Raw genomic sequence first — 20336 nt, forward strand, 5'->3', positions numbered from 1 at the left:
AAAATGTGAGATGTTTTATTAATGTTATGGATTTAAATGAATATTCTGGGTGCAAGCTAAGCTCAATCAACAGCATTTGTGGCATATTGAAAATAGACTTTTGTATTATGGGATGGCGGATGGAATGTAGTTTTACCCAAAAAGAGTGATTTTTTTTTTCACACCATGTTTTATGGCTTGTGCTATACTATTCAAAAAGTGATTATTTTAACATCTACACTGGGTTGCTTCAACCCACGGTTGGGTCAAATATGGGCAAAGCCAACTGTTTGTTTGAATTTGATATTACATTTTTAAACCCAACAGTTGGGTTTTTCCACATTTGACCCTAGAATTGGCCCAAATCACCGTAACCCTTTTTTTATTTTTATTTTTTTAAGTGGAATAGTTAAAGATCCTGTCCTTCTTAATGACTTTTTTTCTGCCGAAAAGAAAGGAAGATATATTTAATTCGACTATTTTTGTCCATAAAAGTCAATGTGGTCCAAAATATTCAAGCTCCAAAAAAAGTTCTCACATGTCACATCACCAAATGTCATGAGATCTGGGGTTTGTGTCATCATATTTGATGCAGGTTTTGTATGCTTGGGTTTGAATAATAAAGGCTTTCATTTTGATCTGTTCAGTGGTTCTGTTGCTTTAGAAGACCATCTTGTTCGTATGGATTATTTTACACTATACCTTTATGTCTTTTTTGGAGCTTCAAAGTTCTGGACCCCATTGACTCTCATAATATGGACAAGAAACACTCAAACATTATTCAGAGTATCTTCTTTTATTCTGCAGTGGAAAGAAAGCCATGCAAAGTTGGAGCAGCAAGAGGGGGGCGAGTAAATGATTACAGAATTTTCATTTTTGGGCGAACTTATTTCTTTTAAAATTCTGGAATCTTTGTCTTCTCTGTCAGAAATCTGACTCTGACTCAGTGAATGGGACTGAATTGTGTTGCAGGTCTTTGAGAGGATTAGATGGGCTGATCTGAGGACTGATATGGAACCCTCCTGTCTGTCATTTGCATCCTTTGTGGAAGGACATTCACTGCTCTGTGTGTATATGTGGGGATGGGGGTGGGGGGCTGTATGTTAAATGACCAGAACATTTACTGTCAAACGTAAGTACACACTCTAAAGGTCACACACAAACAACACTGACACATTTTGTATGTTGGGGTGTGGTAATTTCCTGAACAGACATTTAACTCATTTTTGTCCTACATTTGGTCTGGCAGATCTCATAAAGTGTCTCCTCCTATCTCTCCAGACAAGTGCTAGGCTTATTGATCATGAGCCACTCCTATATGAGTGATATAGAAAGGGCCGCTCCCTTGAAAAAGTCAGCAGCTTTTAACATTGTGACTGGAATCAAAACTTTGGTTTATTTGGGTCATATTTTCAAAAATTGTACAAAAATGTAAGTATACCAGTACTACCTGTTTTTCAAAAAAGTCTCTTATGCTCACCAAGGCTGAACTTATTTGATTAAAAATCCAGTAAAGGATTTACCTTTCAATTTAAAGGAGCTGTTTTCTATTTTAATATTATTATAAAATGTAATTTATTCCTATGATGGCAAAGCTGAATTTTTAAGCATCCATTTCTCGAGTATCACATGATCCTGCAGAAATCATGGCATCGTTGTAGTGTATCATGCGCTTAATGAAATGCATGGTTTATTATAATGATGTCTGGCAATTGCCAAAATACAATGGAGCCATTTAGTATTAAATCTGCTTTCGGCTGGCTCAGTGGCTCTAATTGACTGATAAGATTCACCTGATTCATTCATATGTTCATTCTGTCTCACAATAGAAAGGGATTACAATGCATACAATGATCTGACTTTAACCTTTGTCAGTAACGAGTGTAATTACATTACCATGGTAACACCAGTTCAGTGTTGAGAGGAGACTGAGAGAGGACCAAGTCATCCATTGTCCCCAACAGCTAGAAGCTAATAAGAAAATCTTGAATGATAAGAGTGGACAATTATAGAGTAAACACACAAACACACTTAGAGGTTTCCGCTCCCAATGTCTCTGAGATCTGACATACTTCAGTAAACAGATGTTTGTCTGCTGAGGTGTGCTTGTGCTTTTTACTAGATGATTCCTCAGAATCACTGTGTGTGTCTACTTGCCTTTTGTTGTCTCAACCAAGATGTTGCCCATCGCTGAAGAAGAGGGTCTTGAGGTAAAAGATTTGTGGTTGAGGCTGGGGTGTGGTGTTGGCATATGCCCGTCTGTGTATGAGTATGTCTGTGTACATCAAACGTTAGTCTGGGTGTGGATGGGGCTGCATATGTGTGAGAAGATTGTGTAGAAAGGCACGGGTATGTATGTGACTTAAGATCAGCTTTTTTTTTCTCTCAGATAGCGTGTGACTGAGTGTACCATGCAAAACCACAGCTTCCTGATACTGTTCCTTGACTTATTTGTGTATTATCTCAGCACTACAGTTTGAGTTAATTTGGAATCATGTTATGTAACAAGTCTTAATGTTTTTACCACACAACCCACACTATGGGGTAGGCTATCTCAGTTACAATCTACCTTGAAACTTTGAAAATGAATTGCATATAGATTTATTCTCTATTCTCTCATTGCATGTTATGCCTGTTATACAACCTAGACTCAGTTTTATGTACCCACTGGGTTACTGATAATATACAGGGACAAAAATTTGAGATGAACGCCATCACTTTTTTTCTGTGTCAGTGGCGCCATCATTTGGGCACAAATGGCTACTACCAAATTCTGTCACTTGCTCAAGAATATAATATAATATAATATAATATAATATAATATAATATAATATAATATAATATAATATAATATAATATAATATAATATAATATAAGTGAAATGTGTTGTATTAAATAAAATACTTGCATTGTGGTGTACTGTTGGGACTGCTGGAAAAGAAAGATGGACAGACCAGTCTGACTTTGAGACTGCAAATCCTCCTCCTCAGTTCTGTCACTTACACAATTATACAATAAATCAAATAAATAAATAATAAACTTTCCAAGTGATCTGTTTTGCATTATAATGAATATTTTACACCTGAAGTCACTTAAAGATGATCAAAACTGGTGTTTAGCTGGTTAGCAGCTGCACTCCCAGACTGACTAGCTAAAAAAAAAAAAAAAAAAAAAAAAACAACCCTAGACCTACTAGTTAAACTAGCGAACAGACCAGTCTGACCGTGCTGGAGCACCAGCATATAATCTTAGGTGGGTTTTTTTCAGCAGAGGTACATGTAGCCTATCCATTCTGCTGAAAACGTATAAGCAACTTACAAAAGAAGTAGCTACTATAATCACAAAATGATTTCTGATAGCCTACTGTATATTATATTGTTGGCCTGCTATGTACAATAAACTCAAAATATATTCATTATATATATAATATATGAATATTTTCTTCAATCCATTGAGAACTATTAGCTTGTTTCTGCGCATGCGCTCTCGCTGTTTCTCAGCTAACTGGAATGACGTGCGTGAACGTTCCCAGCGCTGCTCACGGCAACGTCAGCGGGTAAGGAAATGCGATGCCCTAATAACAATTCCTTAAATTATATACACTCATATATGACGAATGCAAACTGTAAAATATCACGACCCGTACAGTGTAAGTTTCGAACTGCCGACTGAAGTCTCCATGTCACATTCGTGCTAAAGTTAAGAGGGTTATTATAGGGAAACGCAGCGCGAGCTCGATGACTCCTTATCTTGTTTGGGATCCGGTAGCTCTGCCTTTTTACAATATTTATTCGTTTATCTTCGCAAAGAATCCTGTATACGCTATGAACACATGGTTAAATATACGCATTAAAACAAAGTATCAGTTGTGTACAACAAAAGACGTGAAAAATACAAATGTGATAAAAGCGAGCAGGCGGCTTGCAACAACACTGTAACCAGACCCGTGATGAGGAGTTGGATGGGGAGGAAGGTGCGATCAGAACAGCGTCAGCTCATAAACACTACACTTCACATAACTACGTATTGTTTTGTGGGGGGGGGGGGGGGAATACTGCTTGTGTTGTATTTATTTATAAAATTGTCAAAACAAACATTGATATTGCTTAAACTAGTCATGTGTTGAATGAATGTCAGGACAGTGGTTTGGTTCTTATTATAGTTTCTTTTGACTTGCATTAAACGTTTGCTTTTGCTTTTATTTGGAAGTTATATGTGTTATTGAATTTGGGAAATTATGACCGTGAGAGACATGGCAGTCATTGTGATGGCTAACAGCTGTTACCTCGAAAGAACAAAGACAGCTATTCGCAAAGGGTTTCTGAATTTCCTCAAAGCTCAGATTTATTCATTATTCATTCAAATTTTCCAGTGAGTCTTATAATTTATAACATTGAAACAACTTAATAATTAGTTATTTTAATTGTTTAATATTTGACATTGATTTTCTCCCATTAATTTCAGTGTCAGTCTGCTGAATGCCACCGCTGATTTCTGAAAAGCAAGTAGGCCTAATAAAATGTCTTTTTGCAACATACTGCATTTGCATACATCATTTAAATGTTTGGGTCCGGTGCGATTTTGTAATGTTTTTGTCTCTTATGCTCACCATAGCTGCATTTATTTGCTCAAAAATACAGTAAAACCAGTGATATTGTGAAATATTTTTTACAGTTTAAAATAGCTGTTTTCTATTTTAATATGTAATTTATTCCTGTGATCCAAGTTCTTGCTGAATAAATATGAATTTCTTTAAAAAATCTTACCGACCCAAAACTTCTAAACAGTAGTTCAGTTTGTCTGACTCAAAGCTGGATGATACAGTGTTTTTATCCCATTTACAGATCTAAGCCACGCTCATTAAGAATATGGACAGCTATGGGTTTGTATCTTAATTTCATCCAATGAATGTTACCCCTTCTCTTCTTAGATTCTATATTTAAAAACATACGTCTGCACGTTCTTTCAGGTTCTCCAGTGATATGTTCAGTGGCAGAGCAGTTCTGGGGGAGGACAGCTCGGTCATGGCCCGCATGCAGAAGAAGTTCTGGAAGACCAAGCAGGTTCTGATCAAGGCCACCGGGAAGAAGGAAGATGAGCATGTGGTGGCATCTGACGCGGATCTTGATGCCAAATTAGAGGTATGAGCGCCTGTAGTAAAAATGACCTCACTAACTGACTCGGTCAGCAATAAGTGAAACTGTTGCGTCACTGGGCTGGGATTTTCTTTCAATGACTGTATGACTCATGCTTAATTTTAACATTTGAAAGCAAATTATTTTTTTCATTGTGTGTGAGGAATGGCTGAATGACATGGAGGGAGGTTAATTGAGTACTGTCACATGATGACAGGGAAGAGCAGTGGAAACTAGTTCCATGTTTTAAACAAAAGGAATCGCCGGTGCAGCACAGATGTCTACTGATTAAAATATTTATTAAAGGTGCATAACAAAAATGACTAACGTTTCGATGTGGTTACATCTTCATCAGAGTCCTCTGATGAAGATGTAACCACATCGAAACGTTAGTCAGCTAACTATTTGTGGCTATTGCCACAAATATACCCGTACTACTTGTGACTGGTTTTGTGATCCAGGGTCACATATTACCAAGTGGCAGCATATATTGAAAATAGCAGAGGGTCTAACACAGAGCCTTGCTGCACTCCATCATTTACTGATGTTATCTTATATTTTCCCCTGTTTAAATAGACAAAATGGTAGCGGTCTGATAGGTACGATCTAAACCACCTTAATGCCTTAATTGAGCAGACATAAATGGAAGATTTGAAATGGTTCTGTAATTTGCTAATTCATTTGGATCTAATTGTGGTTTCTTAATGAGAGGCTTAATAATTGTCATCTTGTACAGTTTTGGGACATGACCTAGAGATAAAGACGAGTTAATAATATTGAGAAGAGGCTCTTCTGCTACAGGTAACAACTCTTTCAGTAGTTTAGTGGGTATTGGGTCGAATAAACATGTTGTTGGTTTAGATGCAATGATAAGTTTATTTAGCTCTTCCTGTCCCATAGTTGTAAAGCAGTGCAATTGTTCATGAGGGGCGATAAAACCCAGAGTGATACCCATTTATTTACTTAATTGTATCAGAAAAAGTTAACAATTTTTTTTTTTCGCAATTTCTTACTGCTTAAAAAACTCACTATAGTGTTTCAGTCTTTAACTATATGGCCCTAGAATAGAATATTCTGAAATAACAGATAAAACATACAGGGAACATATTGTAATGCATTACTTTTAAAAGTAACTTTCCCCAACACTGCTGATTAATAGTTAGCTTTTATAAAATAAAGTAGCTCTCTGATTACGCCTAATAAAAATCCGTAGACCACTCACAGTTTAAGGAAGTGTGTGCGTGTGTTTGTTTATGTGTGCTTGTCTTATCTTGCCCTGCCTCGGGCTGTTACTCTTAAGCATATCCTGGTTTACTGGTCATTAGATGGTTTTGTGGCTGTGCCAGTGTGCGCGAGAGCAGCAGAGAGGCCACCATAAGCCCCACGGCTGCTTGCTTAATGAACAGGTGTATCCATGTTCTTTCTACTTTAAACCACAGCTGCCATTATGTCCAAAAGAATAGTCTTTTATCCTGTTTACTGTCAAAGCTCTATTTCCTCTTAACTTTAAAACAATGCATCATCCTTATGGTGCGAAATGGCAGGATTTTACGTAGGAAACTTCAATAACAGTGTTTGTTTAGGAGAGCCTGTTGTACAACCATGATTCCTGAGGGTGTTCTGTTTGTCAGACCTGCGCTCAAGAGTTAAACTGTAACCTGAATGCAGACCTCACCTGCAGGGGTCACAGCTACATCAGCACACGTAGAGTTTGGGTAGATGCCGTATTTAATTTGATGCACGTGAAAATATTGCACTGATACAGAGATGACCCCACTAATAGACCAATAATTTTGGTCACTTTCCTGGAAGAGAATAAAATATGGGGTTTACTCTGAATGATATCAATTTATGCTAAATTACCACTTACACTACATTTCAAAAGTTTGAGGTCGGTAAATGTTTTCAGTGTTTTTGAAAGACGTTTCTTATACTCAACAAGGAAAATTATAAATTAAAAAAATATAAAATTGTGAAATAATTTTTATATATTTTAAAATCTAAAAAGCTGATTTTTTTATGCATCATTGCTCCAGTATTCAGTGTCACATGATCCTTCTTCAGAAATCATTCTAATATGCTGATTTGGTGCTCATGTAACATTGTTGAAAACAGTTGTGTTGCTTAATATTTTTGTGAAAACTGAAATAAATTATCAGGATGAGTAGAATGCTTGAAAGAAGAGCATTTCATTCTTTGATTTCATTTCATTTATTTGAAATAGAAATCTTTCGGTAAAATATCTTTGCTGTAACTTTTGATCAATTTAATGCATCTTTGCTGAATAAAAGTATTATTTCTTTATAAAAAAAATCTTACTGACCACAAACTTATGAATAGTAGCGTGTTTGATTAGAACTTTAGTTGTGGTTACTTTCAACTGATATTTTCTACAGTCTAATATATTCATCCCTCTATTAACTGTTGGAAATGAGTCCTATTTCTGTGTTTGACTCCTCAAAGCTCTTGAAACCCTCTCTCAAACAAAGGGAGCTCAACCATAATGAGTCATTTGTGTAATTTCTGTGGATTTCTTCTTTCAGGTAGAGCACAAGTATACACGTTTTCCTGCTCACTCAGACTATCAGGGACATAACATCCTTTGTTGCCATGACAGCGAGACTGGAAAGGCAATTCTTTTCTGTTCTAATGTGTTGTCTGGGTTTTTTGAGATGTTATTGTGGATGACCAAATGTTCTGTCTGCGTATATAAATTCTGAAGAGAATAAAAGGCTCAGAGATTTTATGGTGTGCTGCAACAAACTCAAAATTTGTAACATTTGTTATAAAAAACTTTTAAAATGCATTTGTTAATGATAATGTGTGTCTGTTTCCTTCAGTTTTTCCGTTCAGTCCAGAACACTTGCACAGAACTCCTGAAAGTGATCGAGAAATACCAGCAAAGAATCACACGTGAGTGAGGAACATGATCTTCCACCCTCTTTGTGTGCACAGACACTAAGAGTCTTGTTCAGCTTGTTTTGAAAGCCATTGCATGCAGTGGCATACATTTTCTCAGTATTCATGTGTACTGTTACTGTTGAGTCAAATGGCAATTATAAGCTAAACTCTTTGAATGTGTTTTTGTGGTTCTAGTAATTGATAGCATTTAACATGTCCAATCAAGCCATATATTGTTAGTTGTTGTTGTAATAACCCTGTTTTTGCCCCCTGTGACCTCCTCTCTTCAGATCTCTCTCAAGAGGAGAATGAGCTTGGATTGTTCCTGCGCTTCCAGGCAGAGCATGATAAAACAAAAGCAGGCAATATGATGGACGCCACCAGTAAAGCCCTTTGCTGCTCCGCCAAGCAAAGGTAGGCACAAATATGAACAAATTAGGGCTTAAAATAATTAATTGGGCTCTATTTCATGATATTTTGGTAGTTACTATGTTCATACATCATGATTTAATACATCAGATAGGGAAAGGGCCATGATGGTTGACTAATGAACTAGCCATCCAACAACTTGTCATCAAACAGGGAAATCTGAAACCAGCCTTATTAGACAATCGATCAGGCAACCCACCCATTTGATACTGAAAATACGTAGTTTCTCTTCATTAATTTAGCTATATGATATGAACACAAATAAGTCTACAAATAACAACAACAGCTATTAGTATTTTGATCAATTTAATGCATCCTTGCTGAATAAAAGTATTTCATTCCCCCACAAAACTGTGTATTATATACATGTATATAGTTCTGTTTAAAGAATTCTATTTCAAATACATGCTGTTCTTAAAACCCCTCTATTCATCAAATAATTCTGAAATTAATCAGTCTCCACAAAAAATATTAAGCTGCTCAACTGTTTTCAACACTGATAATAATGATAATAGGAAATATTTATTGAGCACCAAATCAGCACATTATAATGATTTCTGAAGGATCATGTGACACTGAAGGCCGGAGTAATGTCTGCTAAAATTCAGCTTGTATATTAAGAAAATAGTAAATGGTATTGATCTTGAGGAATTTTATTACAATTTAAAATAACAATTTTCTAATTTGATATGTTTTACTGTATCAAATAAATACAGCATTGGTGAGTATAAGAATGTGAGTATAATTAATACAAATTTGTGAATTTTGAATATATTACATTATTAAATTGGACAATAATGCCAACATAGAAACTAGTGATACATTTCAGTTTCATTTTTAATTCATTATTTAATTAAGTTACTTTGGCAGCCCTGGAAAGAACATTTCTATATTCTACAAACTAAAGACATAAAGACACAAATTAGTAAACCCACAGTCTTGAATGTAACTTTTCTCTATCCTTGCATGCCACATCTACTTAACACTCATCTGTAATCATTGATCAAGTCATTTACCTGTCCTCTTGTCCTCTGTCATGCCCAGGTTGGCTCTGTGTACCCCTCTCCATCGATTTGAACAGGAAGTTGAGACATTCCGGAGGAGAGCCATCGCCGACACCCTGCTGACAGTAAGCCGGATGGAGAAAGCCCGGACCGAGTATCGCGGAGCTCTGCTCTGGATGAAGGACGTCTCACAGGAACTAGACCCAGATACTTACAAACAACTGGAGAAATTTCGCAAGGTCAGACCCCGCAAAGCGAGTGTGGGAGGGATTGCATCTATATACTGAAAGTGGAGGATGAAATATTCTGCTATCTGTGTGTGTTTGTGAACAGGTTCAGGCCCAGGTAAGAGGAACAAAAGTGCATTTCGATAAGCTGAAGAATGATGTTTGTCAGAAAGTGGACATGCTGGGAGCCAGTCGTTGCAACATGCTTTCACATTCGTTATGCACTTACCAGGTAATACTTATTTACTTCCACCCATTTTTTCTAGTTAAACCCGTTAAATTTTATATTGTAAATGTATTCGTCTTGAATTGTTTTTCCGTAGACAACGCTTCTACACTACTGGGAGAAGACTGCACATGTGATGTCTGGCATCCATGAGGCCTTCAAAGGATATGTACCCTACCAGTTCACTACCCTCAAAGTGGGTGTCCATGCACAAATGTCAGAAAATAAACTGTTGTGATGTGTTTTAAACCCTCATTTCTCATCACAGGAACTGAGGGACCCACTGGACCAGATTGCCTCTGCACATTCAGCAGAGGACAGCAAAGACGAGGACCAGAAGACATATTCAGACAAGTGAGAACTCCATTTTGAAGTGTTTTTGTTCATTAACCAACCATTTTGCTGATTTACAGCTTGTTCTTTATTAGGGCTGTCACTAACGATTATTTTGGTAATAGAGTAATCGGTTTATTATTTTGACGATATTTGAAGTATTCTGGTTTTTAAATGGTTTTAATACATCGTGCAGCCTTAGAAAACGGTCTAATAATGCACGTCATGGATTCTCGTCCATGAAACGCACCTTTTCCATTAATTTGCTGGTTACTCGACAAGGGTAAATTGCAAGCAAGGATTTTTTGAAATTGCGTATTTGAATTTAATCGAGGAATCATGACAGTCCTATTCTTTACATTATATTATGCAGTATACATCACATGGTCAGTGAATCTCACACAGACACATCTAGCAGTCCCAGTTTTCTTTTTCATCAACGAAACATGTCTTCCCCTTGACGGCACCTCGCTTGGCTCTCATTGTCAGATCTCTCATTCACTCTCTTTCCTCATTCCCTGAAACCCTCCGCTCCCTCAGATTGGGTCTCTGCAGGCGAGAGGCCTCTTTAAAGGCTCTGGTTACTGATCTGTGAGTGGAACATTGTAGTTCTATTAGAAACCCCTGCTGCCTTTGTGAACAGGCAACCCTGCTTAAAGTTCACTGTCATTTCCTGTTTTGGCAGTAGCAGATGATGTGCCATCTGTGTTAGACATGCTGTAGTATGATTTTGTTACAACTGTTTTTAGACCAACACCGCTTCCTAGAAATATCACTGACTCACTTTTATTTGTCAATTTTAAGGTATTTTGTAATTCTTATGATACTGTGCATGTCATAGTAATGTGAATCATCTCTTCCCCTCTTAGAAATTATGCATTCATTTAGTCATGCATCAGTGTGTCTATCAATTTAATTTGGTGTTTGTATGTTTATGTTTCAGTCTTGTTTCACTTGAAGATGAACAACTGGGTGAATCATCCGAAACTGGTATGCTCGGCTTTTAAAGCACATTATGGGAAAACACTCAAAGGCTCATGCTTCTTAGATGCTCTTTCTTTTTATCTTTACCAGTTTCTACTCGTGCAGTAGATGGACAGAGTAGAGGGTCTGACAGTTCTATGTGTGCCAGTCTGGACTCTGGTAAGTTGTGTGTGTGTGTTTGTTTACGGACTAGGCTTTGCACGATAACTCATTGTTAAGAAATGACTAGTCATCCAGAAGAGTAGTCAATTATCATACTAAATGGCAAGTGCTGTTTTAGTAATTTTGGACAGTAATTTAATTTACTTATAATTTCCTATTCAAGTCCTTACAGTAGCACGCAAGAATGTAATGCAATGGAAACAGTCTGTATCTAATATCACCCAGAGTTGTTGTTTGGACATGCGCAGATGTGAATGAATGTTCAGTTATGGCAGATTCTGATTAATATTGGCATATGCCAGTTGTCTTATTTGGATTTCTAGAAACCGGAATACTTTTTAATCTTCTTAATGCATATGGTGATATTCTGATTTATATCGAAGTATTCTTGTGGATATAAATAGTCACTTTTTTCCTCATGTATCATACTTATGTACAGGACTATATGTGTCCTGTGAAGCTGATGTGTGTGAGAAACGAATGCTTCCATATCTTCATTATCCAATTCATACTGCTTGTTAGGGATGGGTCAACAATATAGTTTTTTTGGCTGGAAATAATGTTGTTACTCTGCTAATTTTACATAACATTAAAATTTCACAATTATTCAATACTAGCCTAACTAATATAAGTAAAAAGTTATGGAAGCTTACAGAAAACAGGTAACCAGTCAGTAATAAAATAAGAACAAAGAAACTAATTGCAAGAAATAGGGCAAATAAAAACAAAAGAACAAAGATGAAACAAATGAAATAAACAGTGCTTTTTTGTTTTTCAGAAGTTACAGAAGCACAAAATACTACTAAATTGAATGAATAAATCAAATGTAAAATAAAACACTGCCCAGTCTACACTGTTAATTAAATATACAATGATTCTTATTAAAGCTATACAAGTTTTTCAGTTAAGTGCTGTGAGTGATTTTTTTCACTCTTCTTGTTATATGATAAATATTAAAGGAGAACTCCGGTCAATTTTAACATTGAGCTCATTTTTTTGTAAATTTGGAGTGCTGTCAATACAGAGAACAACGACAAAAATCGGTGTTGCCTACACTGTGTTATCCTCTTTTTAAAATTTGCACCCTGTTGACTTCAATGGGGCAAGTTTTAAACCTGCTTTTAGCCTCTTAACATCCTTGATGTGTCATTACAAGTGCCCAGCCAATGTGAGCGATTCCTTTAGAGTTAACACGGGTGAATCTGACTGCAGTAGATGTAAAAGATATGAAAAAAAATAGTTAATTCGGCCAGCGCTCATACCTGTATTTACATCCTGTTTTCGGTTGAAGTCCAAAGTAGTCGATTGTCGAGTTCACACGCGTGATCATAGGTAACAAAACATATGCGCGTGAACTCGACAATCGACTACTTTGGACTTCAACCGAAAACAGGATGTAAATACAGGTATGAGCGCTGGCCGAATTAACTTTATTTTTTTTCATATCTTTTACATCTACTGCAGTCAGATTCACCCGTGTTAACTCTAAAGGAATCGCTCACATTAGCTGGGCACTTGTAATGACACATCAAGGATGTTAAGAGGCTAAAAGCAGGTTTAAAACTTGCCCCATTGAAGTCAACAGGGCGTGAATTTTCATTCACTTAAGACATAAATGACTGTGTTACATGAATACTTGCCAGCATTTTGACAACTCTGTGACAGCTTTTTGTGTGTATGCATGGAAAATGGCTGGCAGAACAGCATGCTTGTTCCAAATTGAAAATTTTGCATATCATTGATCTTGAATGGATTAAAATCGCTTTAATATATATATCCATATAATATATAATAAAATATCAAGACTTAAAAAGCATGACAATGCAACACTGCAACGTCTTGTGAGTGTAACTGTGACAGCGACAATAATACAAAATGTCTACCAGTTGTCACATTTTTGCCAGTTTATCCAATTAATCAGTAATATCGGTTTATCACCCATGCCTGCTATTTGCATTGTCATACACCAAAACACACAGTTCAAGTGATGGATATATATATATATAAAGCACATTCCCCTTATTTTCTTTAATGTCCTAACATGACAGTAGTACTGGCAGTACTTCCCATTGAAACCACACACCGTGATATACTGTATATTTCAGTTGGTTGGCATTTTATATTGTTATATTGTCAGACCACCCAGCCCTAACTGTCGCAATGAAGAAGCAGCAACTGAAGTCATATGGTCCATGACTAGTTGGCACAGACTTAAAGGGTCATTTCACCCATTTGAACATTGTTTTTTATTTAAAGTGGGTCATATATGTAGTCGAAATGTAAAATAATTTTTGAATTTGGTGCCTTCGTGACCGAGAAAAGACAAAAAATAACTTCAGAACGCATTTGTATGAAAGACAACAACTCCCACAATGCACCACATTGCACAGCTCCGCAAGCCACTCCCACTAATCCAGAAAGCGCATATCTGCCTATAAGAGAAATCACTCTTCCGTCTACAAGGCTAGCTACTACCAGAGCTTGAAATTCATTTCACATTCACACAAAATGTCTAGTTAGTTGGCGAACTCATATAGTGCATTACTCCTCGTTTGTATTTCTTTCGAAAAGGTTAATTATTGCATGGTACCTGGATGTTCAGTCAGAACATATGCGGTGCGAAACTAGGATAGTTCTCAACACAAACGTCCGTGTCCTCGTCTGATTCAGAGATTTCGTCCAGGAGAAATTGTCATCGTTGAAATTCTTTGCCGCAGACGGACTCTATCTCTGTGTTCGTAGCGGTTCGTAGCTGCATAGTGAGATCACCGGCGCCACCAGTCCGCCCTAACTCGAGCCAGTCCGGGCTCCTCGTCCGCGGCAGGCAGGTCTTCTGCCTCGGCTGCTCTTCGCTATAATGCGGCTTGTAAAGGTAGCCACAAACACCTGATTCAAGCATCAGACTTCCGAAATCCTCTTCTTCTATATCATATTGAGCACTCTCCTCCGCTATTGTCATAACTGTACATCTGTCTCCACAGCGCCTGTTAGCTTAGCTTCAAACAAGATGGAGGATATTGCTTTCAGTTTCAGAGAGTAAAGTCCCACCCACTGATCTGTAATAGGTCTGTAGCGTGAGCGCGCCCCACCCTGGGAAAGATGAGAAACTAGTGTCTGTAGTCTTAACAGAAATCCCCCCCTCTAACACTTCCTCCTACAATGACGCAAAATGACGATTTTTGCGTCATTGTAGGAGGAAGTGTAAGAGGTAAATAACAGATTTCTCCCGTCTCAGGGGAAAATGAGAGAGTGTTGCACGACCATTCAATAGTATGACTGGGTTTCTAACAATGCAAAGCTTAATACAAATGGGTGAAGTGTCCCTTTAAAGCATCAAATATTGGTAGAACTAATTAACTTTGTGTCTAGTCGGTGCAACTTCTAGTGTGTTTAGCAACTTTTATTTACAGTATGTCTGTTTGTATCTCTCATGTTCACCTCCGCTCCTGTACAGTGGCCTTGAATGAACAGTTAGGCCCCATTGGTGGATCTAGCACAGATGACGACCTTCTGTTAATGACCCCTGAGCCTGGCTCAGTCCATTCTCTTACTCCAACCTTGACCCCGACCATACACCCATCTATGACACCTGCTATTCAGTGGGACATAGGCACCTCATATGAGGAAAAGCAAGATGCGTTACACAGCAGCTTACAACCTGAAATAGGTATAAATGCCTGACTGGGCATCTCTTCAATGCCAAGGACTCCCTTATGGCCTGTTCTAACTCTCTAAAATCAACCTCCTTCGAAAGTGCTTTAACACCCTGATCTATAAGTCTTAGGTTCTCTAAGAAATATTCATAAACTTTTCATGCTCTTCATGGCTCTTTCAGATTCTCTTCTGAACGGTAAACACTCTTCTGGGGTTTCTGACCCTGTCTCCATTAACACAACAGTGCTCTTTCTTTTCTTGTAAAAGCATTTCTAAAAACTACTTTCTTCAAGGTGCTTTATTGTTTCCATTCTTTTTGTGGTCTGTGTGATTTCATTGCACTCTTTGAGGATTCTAGGATTGCTTTTTCATATTTAACTTTTTTCTTTTTGTTGCTGATGAACTAATATTTCTGTTTCTTGAAGCTTTCCTTAAGCTTCTTATCTTTTTTCAGTATTTTTGTCTTGTCTTCCAGTACAAATATCTAAACATTCTAAAACCAAGATGCATTTCCTTATATACAGTATATATATATATATATATATATATATATATATATATATATATATATATATATATATGTGTGTGTGTGTATGTGTGTGTGTGTGTGTGTGTGTGTGTGTTTAGAAAACAAGACTATCTTATATCCTCAAGTAAATGTTTCTTGATTTAACCCTGTAAAGCCTGACCTTTGAAATAATAATCAGAAAAATATATTTTTGAAATGGAGCAGTTTATTGAACCTTTATACATAATATAATATAATATATTTAATAATAGTTTGCATACATGTTTTTTTGTTACCTATATTTGATACACCAGGCCTTTATGGGTCATACAGTTTTATATAGGAGAATATGGAGGTCATATGCAATAAGAAAAAAGAAAAAAACACCTCAGTTTAATTCAGAGGCCCAAACCTAGCAAAAAATATGCAGTTTGGTGCATTTGTTAATATTTATATGGCCAAAAGAAAGATTAAATTCTGAGAGCTTGTAATGTAAATCAATAAGATAACAGTATCTTATTTAGATCTTTATTACAGTATAGCAGACTATACTGTCTATTATAGAGGCCCTATTGTGTATTGTTTGTGTATCAAAAATGATACAGTAGGCTTTATAGGGTTACGAATGTTGAGATTTTTGTGCTGGAAAACAAGACAAAAGTGCTGAGAAAGCAATTCCGTTTTTACAAAGTTTAAAAGCCTCATTATCTTCTTTTTATTGGAGTAGGCAGAGATCTTCTGTCTGAGGCTTTCCAGTCTGTCGAAGGGAAAGAAGAGGAGGTAGAGCGAGGTGAACTGGCATTCCTGCAGGATCTGCTGAGTCCTGGGGCTACAGGTGGCGCTAGTGAGTTCAGTAAAGCGTGGCAGGATGCTTTCGGCTGTTTTGAGGCCCCTCCTGCTCCTGTTGCTGCCGCCACACTGCAAGCAGAAACGGCAAACACACACGCTGGCTTCCTGCCATCACATCTCCTGGACCATAGCCTCAGCACCACAGGTTTGACAAATCGTTTAGTTTGCCCTCTAGTGGCTGGAGGAATGAACAGCTTATTCTTGTTGTGCTACTAGAGTGCAGTGCTGTCAGTGTGATGTCATGCTGATCACTCATGTTCATTCTCTTTCTGTTATTCAGGATGGGCGACTCCACCTATGTTTCAAGCCCCACCCCTCCAACCACCTTCTAGTGGAGGACAATCTCAGCCTACACAGGACACTCCAAACTCTTCTGCCAGTGGTGAGAGTTTTATGACATGTCAAGAACTATAGATGGACACTGACAATCTTTACTGTTTCTGTAGTGATTCATCTCTCTGTGTCTTTTAGCACCCAAAGGAAGCTCCAGGGACATGTCTGCCTGGTTTAACCTCTTTGCAGATCTTGACCCTCTGTCCAACCCAGACGCTATTGGACGCAGTGATCAGGAGTTTCTCAGTGCCTGAGTTGTGTTGGTGTGAGTGTGTATATATTTATCATTGACAAACAGGTTCCAGGTTCATAGAAAACGTTCTCTCTCTATTCATGTTAGGTTTGGTGTAGTTATCTAAAACTAGATGATAAAGTTTTTGTTAATTGAAATACATATGAAATATGATATAATTATTAGATGAAAAGCATAAAGTACATTATAGTTTTTTTTTTTTTTTTTTCTTGGCAACATACTAAAATAAATACATTTAAGAACTAAAATTAAAGAAAACTATTACTGAAATAAAAACAAAGCTAAATAGAAATAAAAAATAAAAATGACTAAAGAACATAAAATTACTAAAACTAAAGCTAAAAGTGAATTCAAAATATGAATAAGTACTATAAAAGTATATGAATAAAACTAAAATAACATTGGGTTTGAAAACACTTAAGACTCTAAAAATGTCATGCGGTGCAACCATTAAAAAAGAAGTAATGTATATATTTTCCTTAAATCTTGAATATATGCGAGTAAACATCTTAAAGTAAAATGTTATTTTTTGCAATTATCATGAATTATCAATTAATTAATATCATTATGTTTGAACCCATCTTGCCTTGTAATAAAAAGGTCAAATGATCTGATATTTTAAGAGACTTACCCTAACACACCGAGGGTCTTCATGTTTTGTTTTTTTGGCTGCAACTACCAAGACTTTGATTTGACAGACACATTTGAGTAGTTTTTTTTTTTAATATAATTTTTGCCAAACTATATTATATTTTTTTTAAATGTGGGTTTTCTTGTTTTTCTTCGTTATGATATCAGAACAATTAAATTACCTTGACATTTTTAATTAGTTAAAACAAACCAATAGAAAAAAGTCATTTGGGTAAAACTTTATTTTGATGGTTCTTTTTAAACATTCTGTTGACTATTAGTAACTTTGCAACTACATTTCAACTAACTCTCATTAGACTATGTCTGTTTAATACCTGCTAACTCTTTATTGTGATGGTCCACATTTTACTGACTATAAGTAACTTTGCAAGTACATGTCAACTTATTCTAACCCTAACCCTACCATTCTAATACTCTACTAACACTCCAATGAGAGCTAGTCGACATGTTGGTGCAATGTTACTTATAGTCAACAGAATTTGTTAAAGGGACCATCAAAAAAATTGTGAACCATGATTTGTATTTTTAATGTATTTTGAATATTAAATCTTTTTATGTGTCAATTCATACGCCGCTCGAGGGGAGATTGTGCTTGTCATTATGCTGATCTCATCCCAAGCATTCTTTGTCCCTTAGAATGGTGGAAAGAAGTGCATATCCCAAGCCTTTATTTGGAGCTGGAACACTACCTCTCCTGAAACGATTCAACCTGAGCCAAGGAAGCATCAAGAAATCTGATTCCATATTCCACACTGGAAGATTTCCGAGTTATGGGAATGTCTCTTTCCTCCTTTCTTTCATTGTGTGTGTGTGAATTTACTGTATGTACATTAGGACACCGAAGGGTAAAATGAAGACTTCATTGCTATATCACTAAAATGTTGTTACAATATGAAGTGCACATGTTTAAAGGGACAAGAAGGTCAGGATTTGCCCATCTCATATGTGGAGGGCTGGGACCAAAAAAACTAAATAAGTGTGTGTATACTAAATATCTGTTTGCTTTGTACAATAGAGGAGTTTTTAATGTCCAGAAACAGGGTTACAGATTTATAACATCTATTAAAGACTGTATTTTTAATCAAGACAGATACCCAAAGTCTGTGAAGTTAAGCATAAATCACGAAAAAAAAAAATATTTTTGAAGTCACATTCACTGGATTAGTTTAACCCTAAATGATAAAATAAATGAAATTATTTATTAAAACAATAAAAGTGTTACTCTAAACTACATATGCAAGTGATGTGCTGTGCCATTAGTGTGGTAAGAATGACAAGGTCACATTTCAGTGGAACTAATAATAGGTGATGCAATGCATTCTTGTTTTCAGTGACAAATGCTGAAACACTCACTCAGAGAAATAACTTCTCCCAAATGTTCTTCACACTGAGATGAAATACTCTGGAATGTTTGTTTGTGAACGTTTTTTTAAATGTGTTTTTAGTTTGCATGTCACCTTTAGCACAGAATTACGTAACTATCCTACTCTATAAAGCATACACATTTCATTTTATCCCAGATTACCATATTTGGACTCACCAGAAGTGAGTTTATCTGAAACTATCTCCAGTCTGTTTTATTTGCGTTAAAGAATACAAGTGAATGCTTGCACTAAACTGTCTCCGAGTGCAATCCTGGGTATTTCTGGAAAGTATGTTTTATGCATAGACTTGTTTGTTGATCTGAATTGTTTGTGTAGGTGGAGAATCTGAACATTTCTCACAGGATATCACTCCATATGTACTGGAGCACGTGTTTCTGTTTTGAGTGCAGTTTAACATTTTGAAGTGTCACTTTCTGATATGAGAAATTGTGTTTGGAACTATATGTTGAGACATGTTGACATGTTTACTTTGAAGGAAAAAGAATGTACACCATTCACAGCTGCTTTCATCTGTTTATTTTATGCAACTTTGCCTTTTGTTTCAGTTAAAAATAATGTACTTGTACAATTTCATTGATGGAAACTGGAATGGGAGATCTTGCATCTGAGAGCAAATAAATTTGAGTAGAATTGTTTCAGATTTTCTCTAATTTTTTTTACCTTTCATGTTGCCAAAAAAACATTTTTTTGTGTGTTAAAGGTACACTATAAAAAACAACTATTTTTTTGTTCAGAATTGACGAAAATAACAGAATGAGTCAAAACATCAGTGATGCTTCTTTCAAAACATGTTTTTTGACTCACCCTGATTTACTATGGTAAGCTTATTATAAGTGTTTATATTTTAAACCTATCGGGATGGTTTTCGCGGGAAATCGCATTCAAATGTCGCCTGCCCGCGCAGGTCTCGTCATATCTGTAGCGCAAGGTTGCTCTGGCTACTTTGATGCCTGTTTTGTGTGGGAGTGGGATTGGTTCTTGTCACAACGAGCAAGTAAGGCTGAAATGGAGCACGCTAAATCTTGTACCCTCGGGGGTCAAATACATTTTTATTTAATGCTGAACAGATGAGTCTCCTGGCAAAAATACCGAAAACAAGACAACATTGGCTTCGGAGTCGGAGATGGCGAGAACTGAGGGGTTTGAAATGTTATAAACATTTGTATTATTCAACAGGTGAGTAAGGTATTTTATTAAACAGGTAATTTGCCAAATGTAGCTCTATAACAGTTAATTGTAAAACATTATCTATTGTGAAGGGTCATTTCATTGTGGTTGCATGCATAGGCGCCGATACCGTGGGTGCTCCGGGGCTCGAGCACC

General features: G+C 36.6%; 1 protein-coding gene across 16 annotated transcripts; it reads left to right on the forward strand.

The window, feature by feature from the left end:
• The first annotated feature begins 3093 nt into the window (after positions 1–3093).
• ical1 (islet cell autoantigen 1-like) lies at positions 3094–19652 on the forward strand. Of its 16 annotated transcripts, none has more exons than XM_081381798.1 (18): positions 3486–3535; positions 4189–4350; positions 4444–4484; positions 4824–4861; positions 4949–5120; positions 7955–8027; positions 8306–8429; positions 9489–9687; positions 9782–9907; positions 9999–10097; positions 10170–10255; positions 11178–11224; positions 11309–11377; positions 14835–15047; positions 16270–16536; positions 16672–16773; positions 16863–16989; positions 18265–19652. In XM_081381798.1, the coding sequence occupies exons 4-17, from the start codon at positions 4848–4850 to the stop codon at positions 16976–16978; spliced, it is 1707 nt and encodes a 568-aa protein (XP_081237924.1). In that variant the 5' UTR covers positions 3486–3535; positions 4189–4350; positions 4444–4484; positions 4824–4847; the 3' UTR covers positions 16979–16989; positions 18265–19652. The 16 variants fall into 16 exon arrangements, with proteins under 16 accessions (XP_081237911.1, XP_081237923.1, XP_081237918.1 ...); XM_081381784.1 differs by having other exon boundaries at positions 3511–3535; positions 4444–4480; positions 18265–19650; XM_081381785.1 differs by lacking the exons at positions 3486–3535; positions 4189–4350 and adding an exon at positions 3094–3231 and having other exon boundaries at positions 18265–19650.
• The last annotated feature ends 684 nt before the right edge of the window (positions 19653–20336 follow it).

This window comes from Scardinius erythrophthalmus, assembly GCF_964197995.2.
Source record: "Scardinius erythrophthalmus genome assembly, chromosome: 12".
Classification (NCBI taxonomy): domain Eukaryota; kingdom Metazoa; phylum Chordata; class Actinopteri; order Cypriniformes; family Leuciscidae; genus Scardinius; species Scardinius erythrophthalmus.

Excerpts from the sequence above, each read along its gene's own strand:
- ical1 (XM_081381792.1), top strand. Across the intron at positions 8,430-9,488 it reads TGCTGCTCCGCCAAGCAAAG|GTTGGCTCTGTGTACCCCTC; the intron begins GTAGGCACAAAT and ends TGTCATGCCCAG. Across the intron at positions 10,098-10,169 it reads ACCAGTTCACTACCCTCAAA|GAACTGAGGGACCCACTGGA; the intron begins GTGGGTGTCCAT and ends TTCTCATCACAG.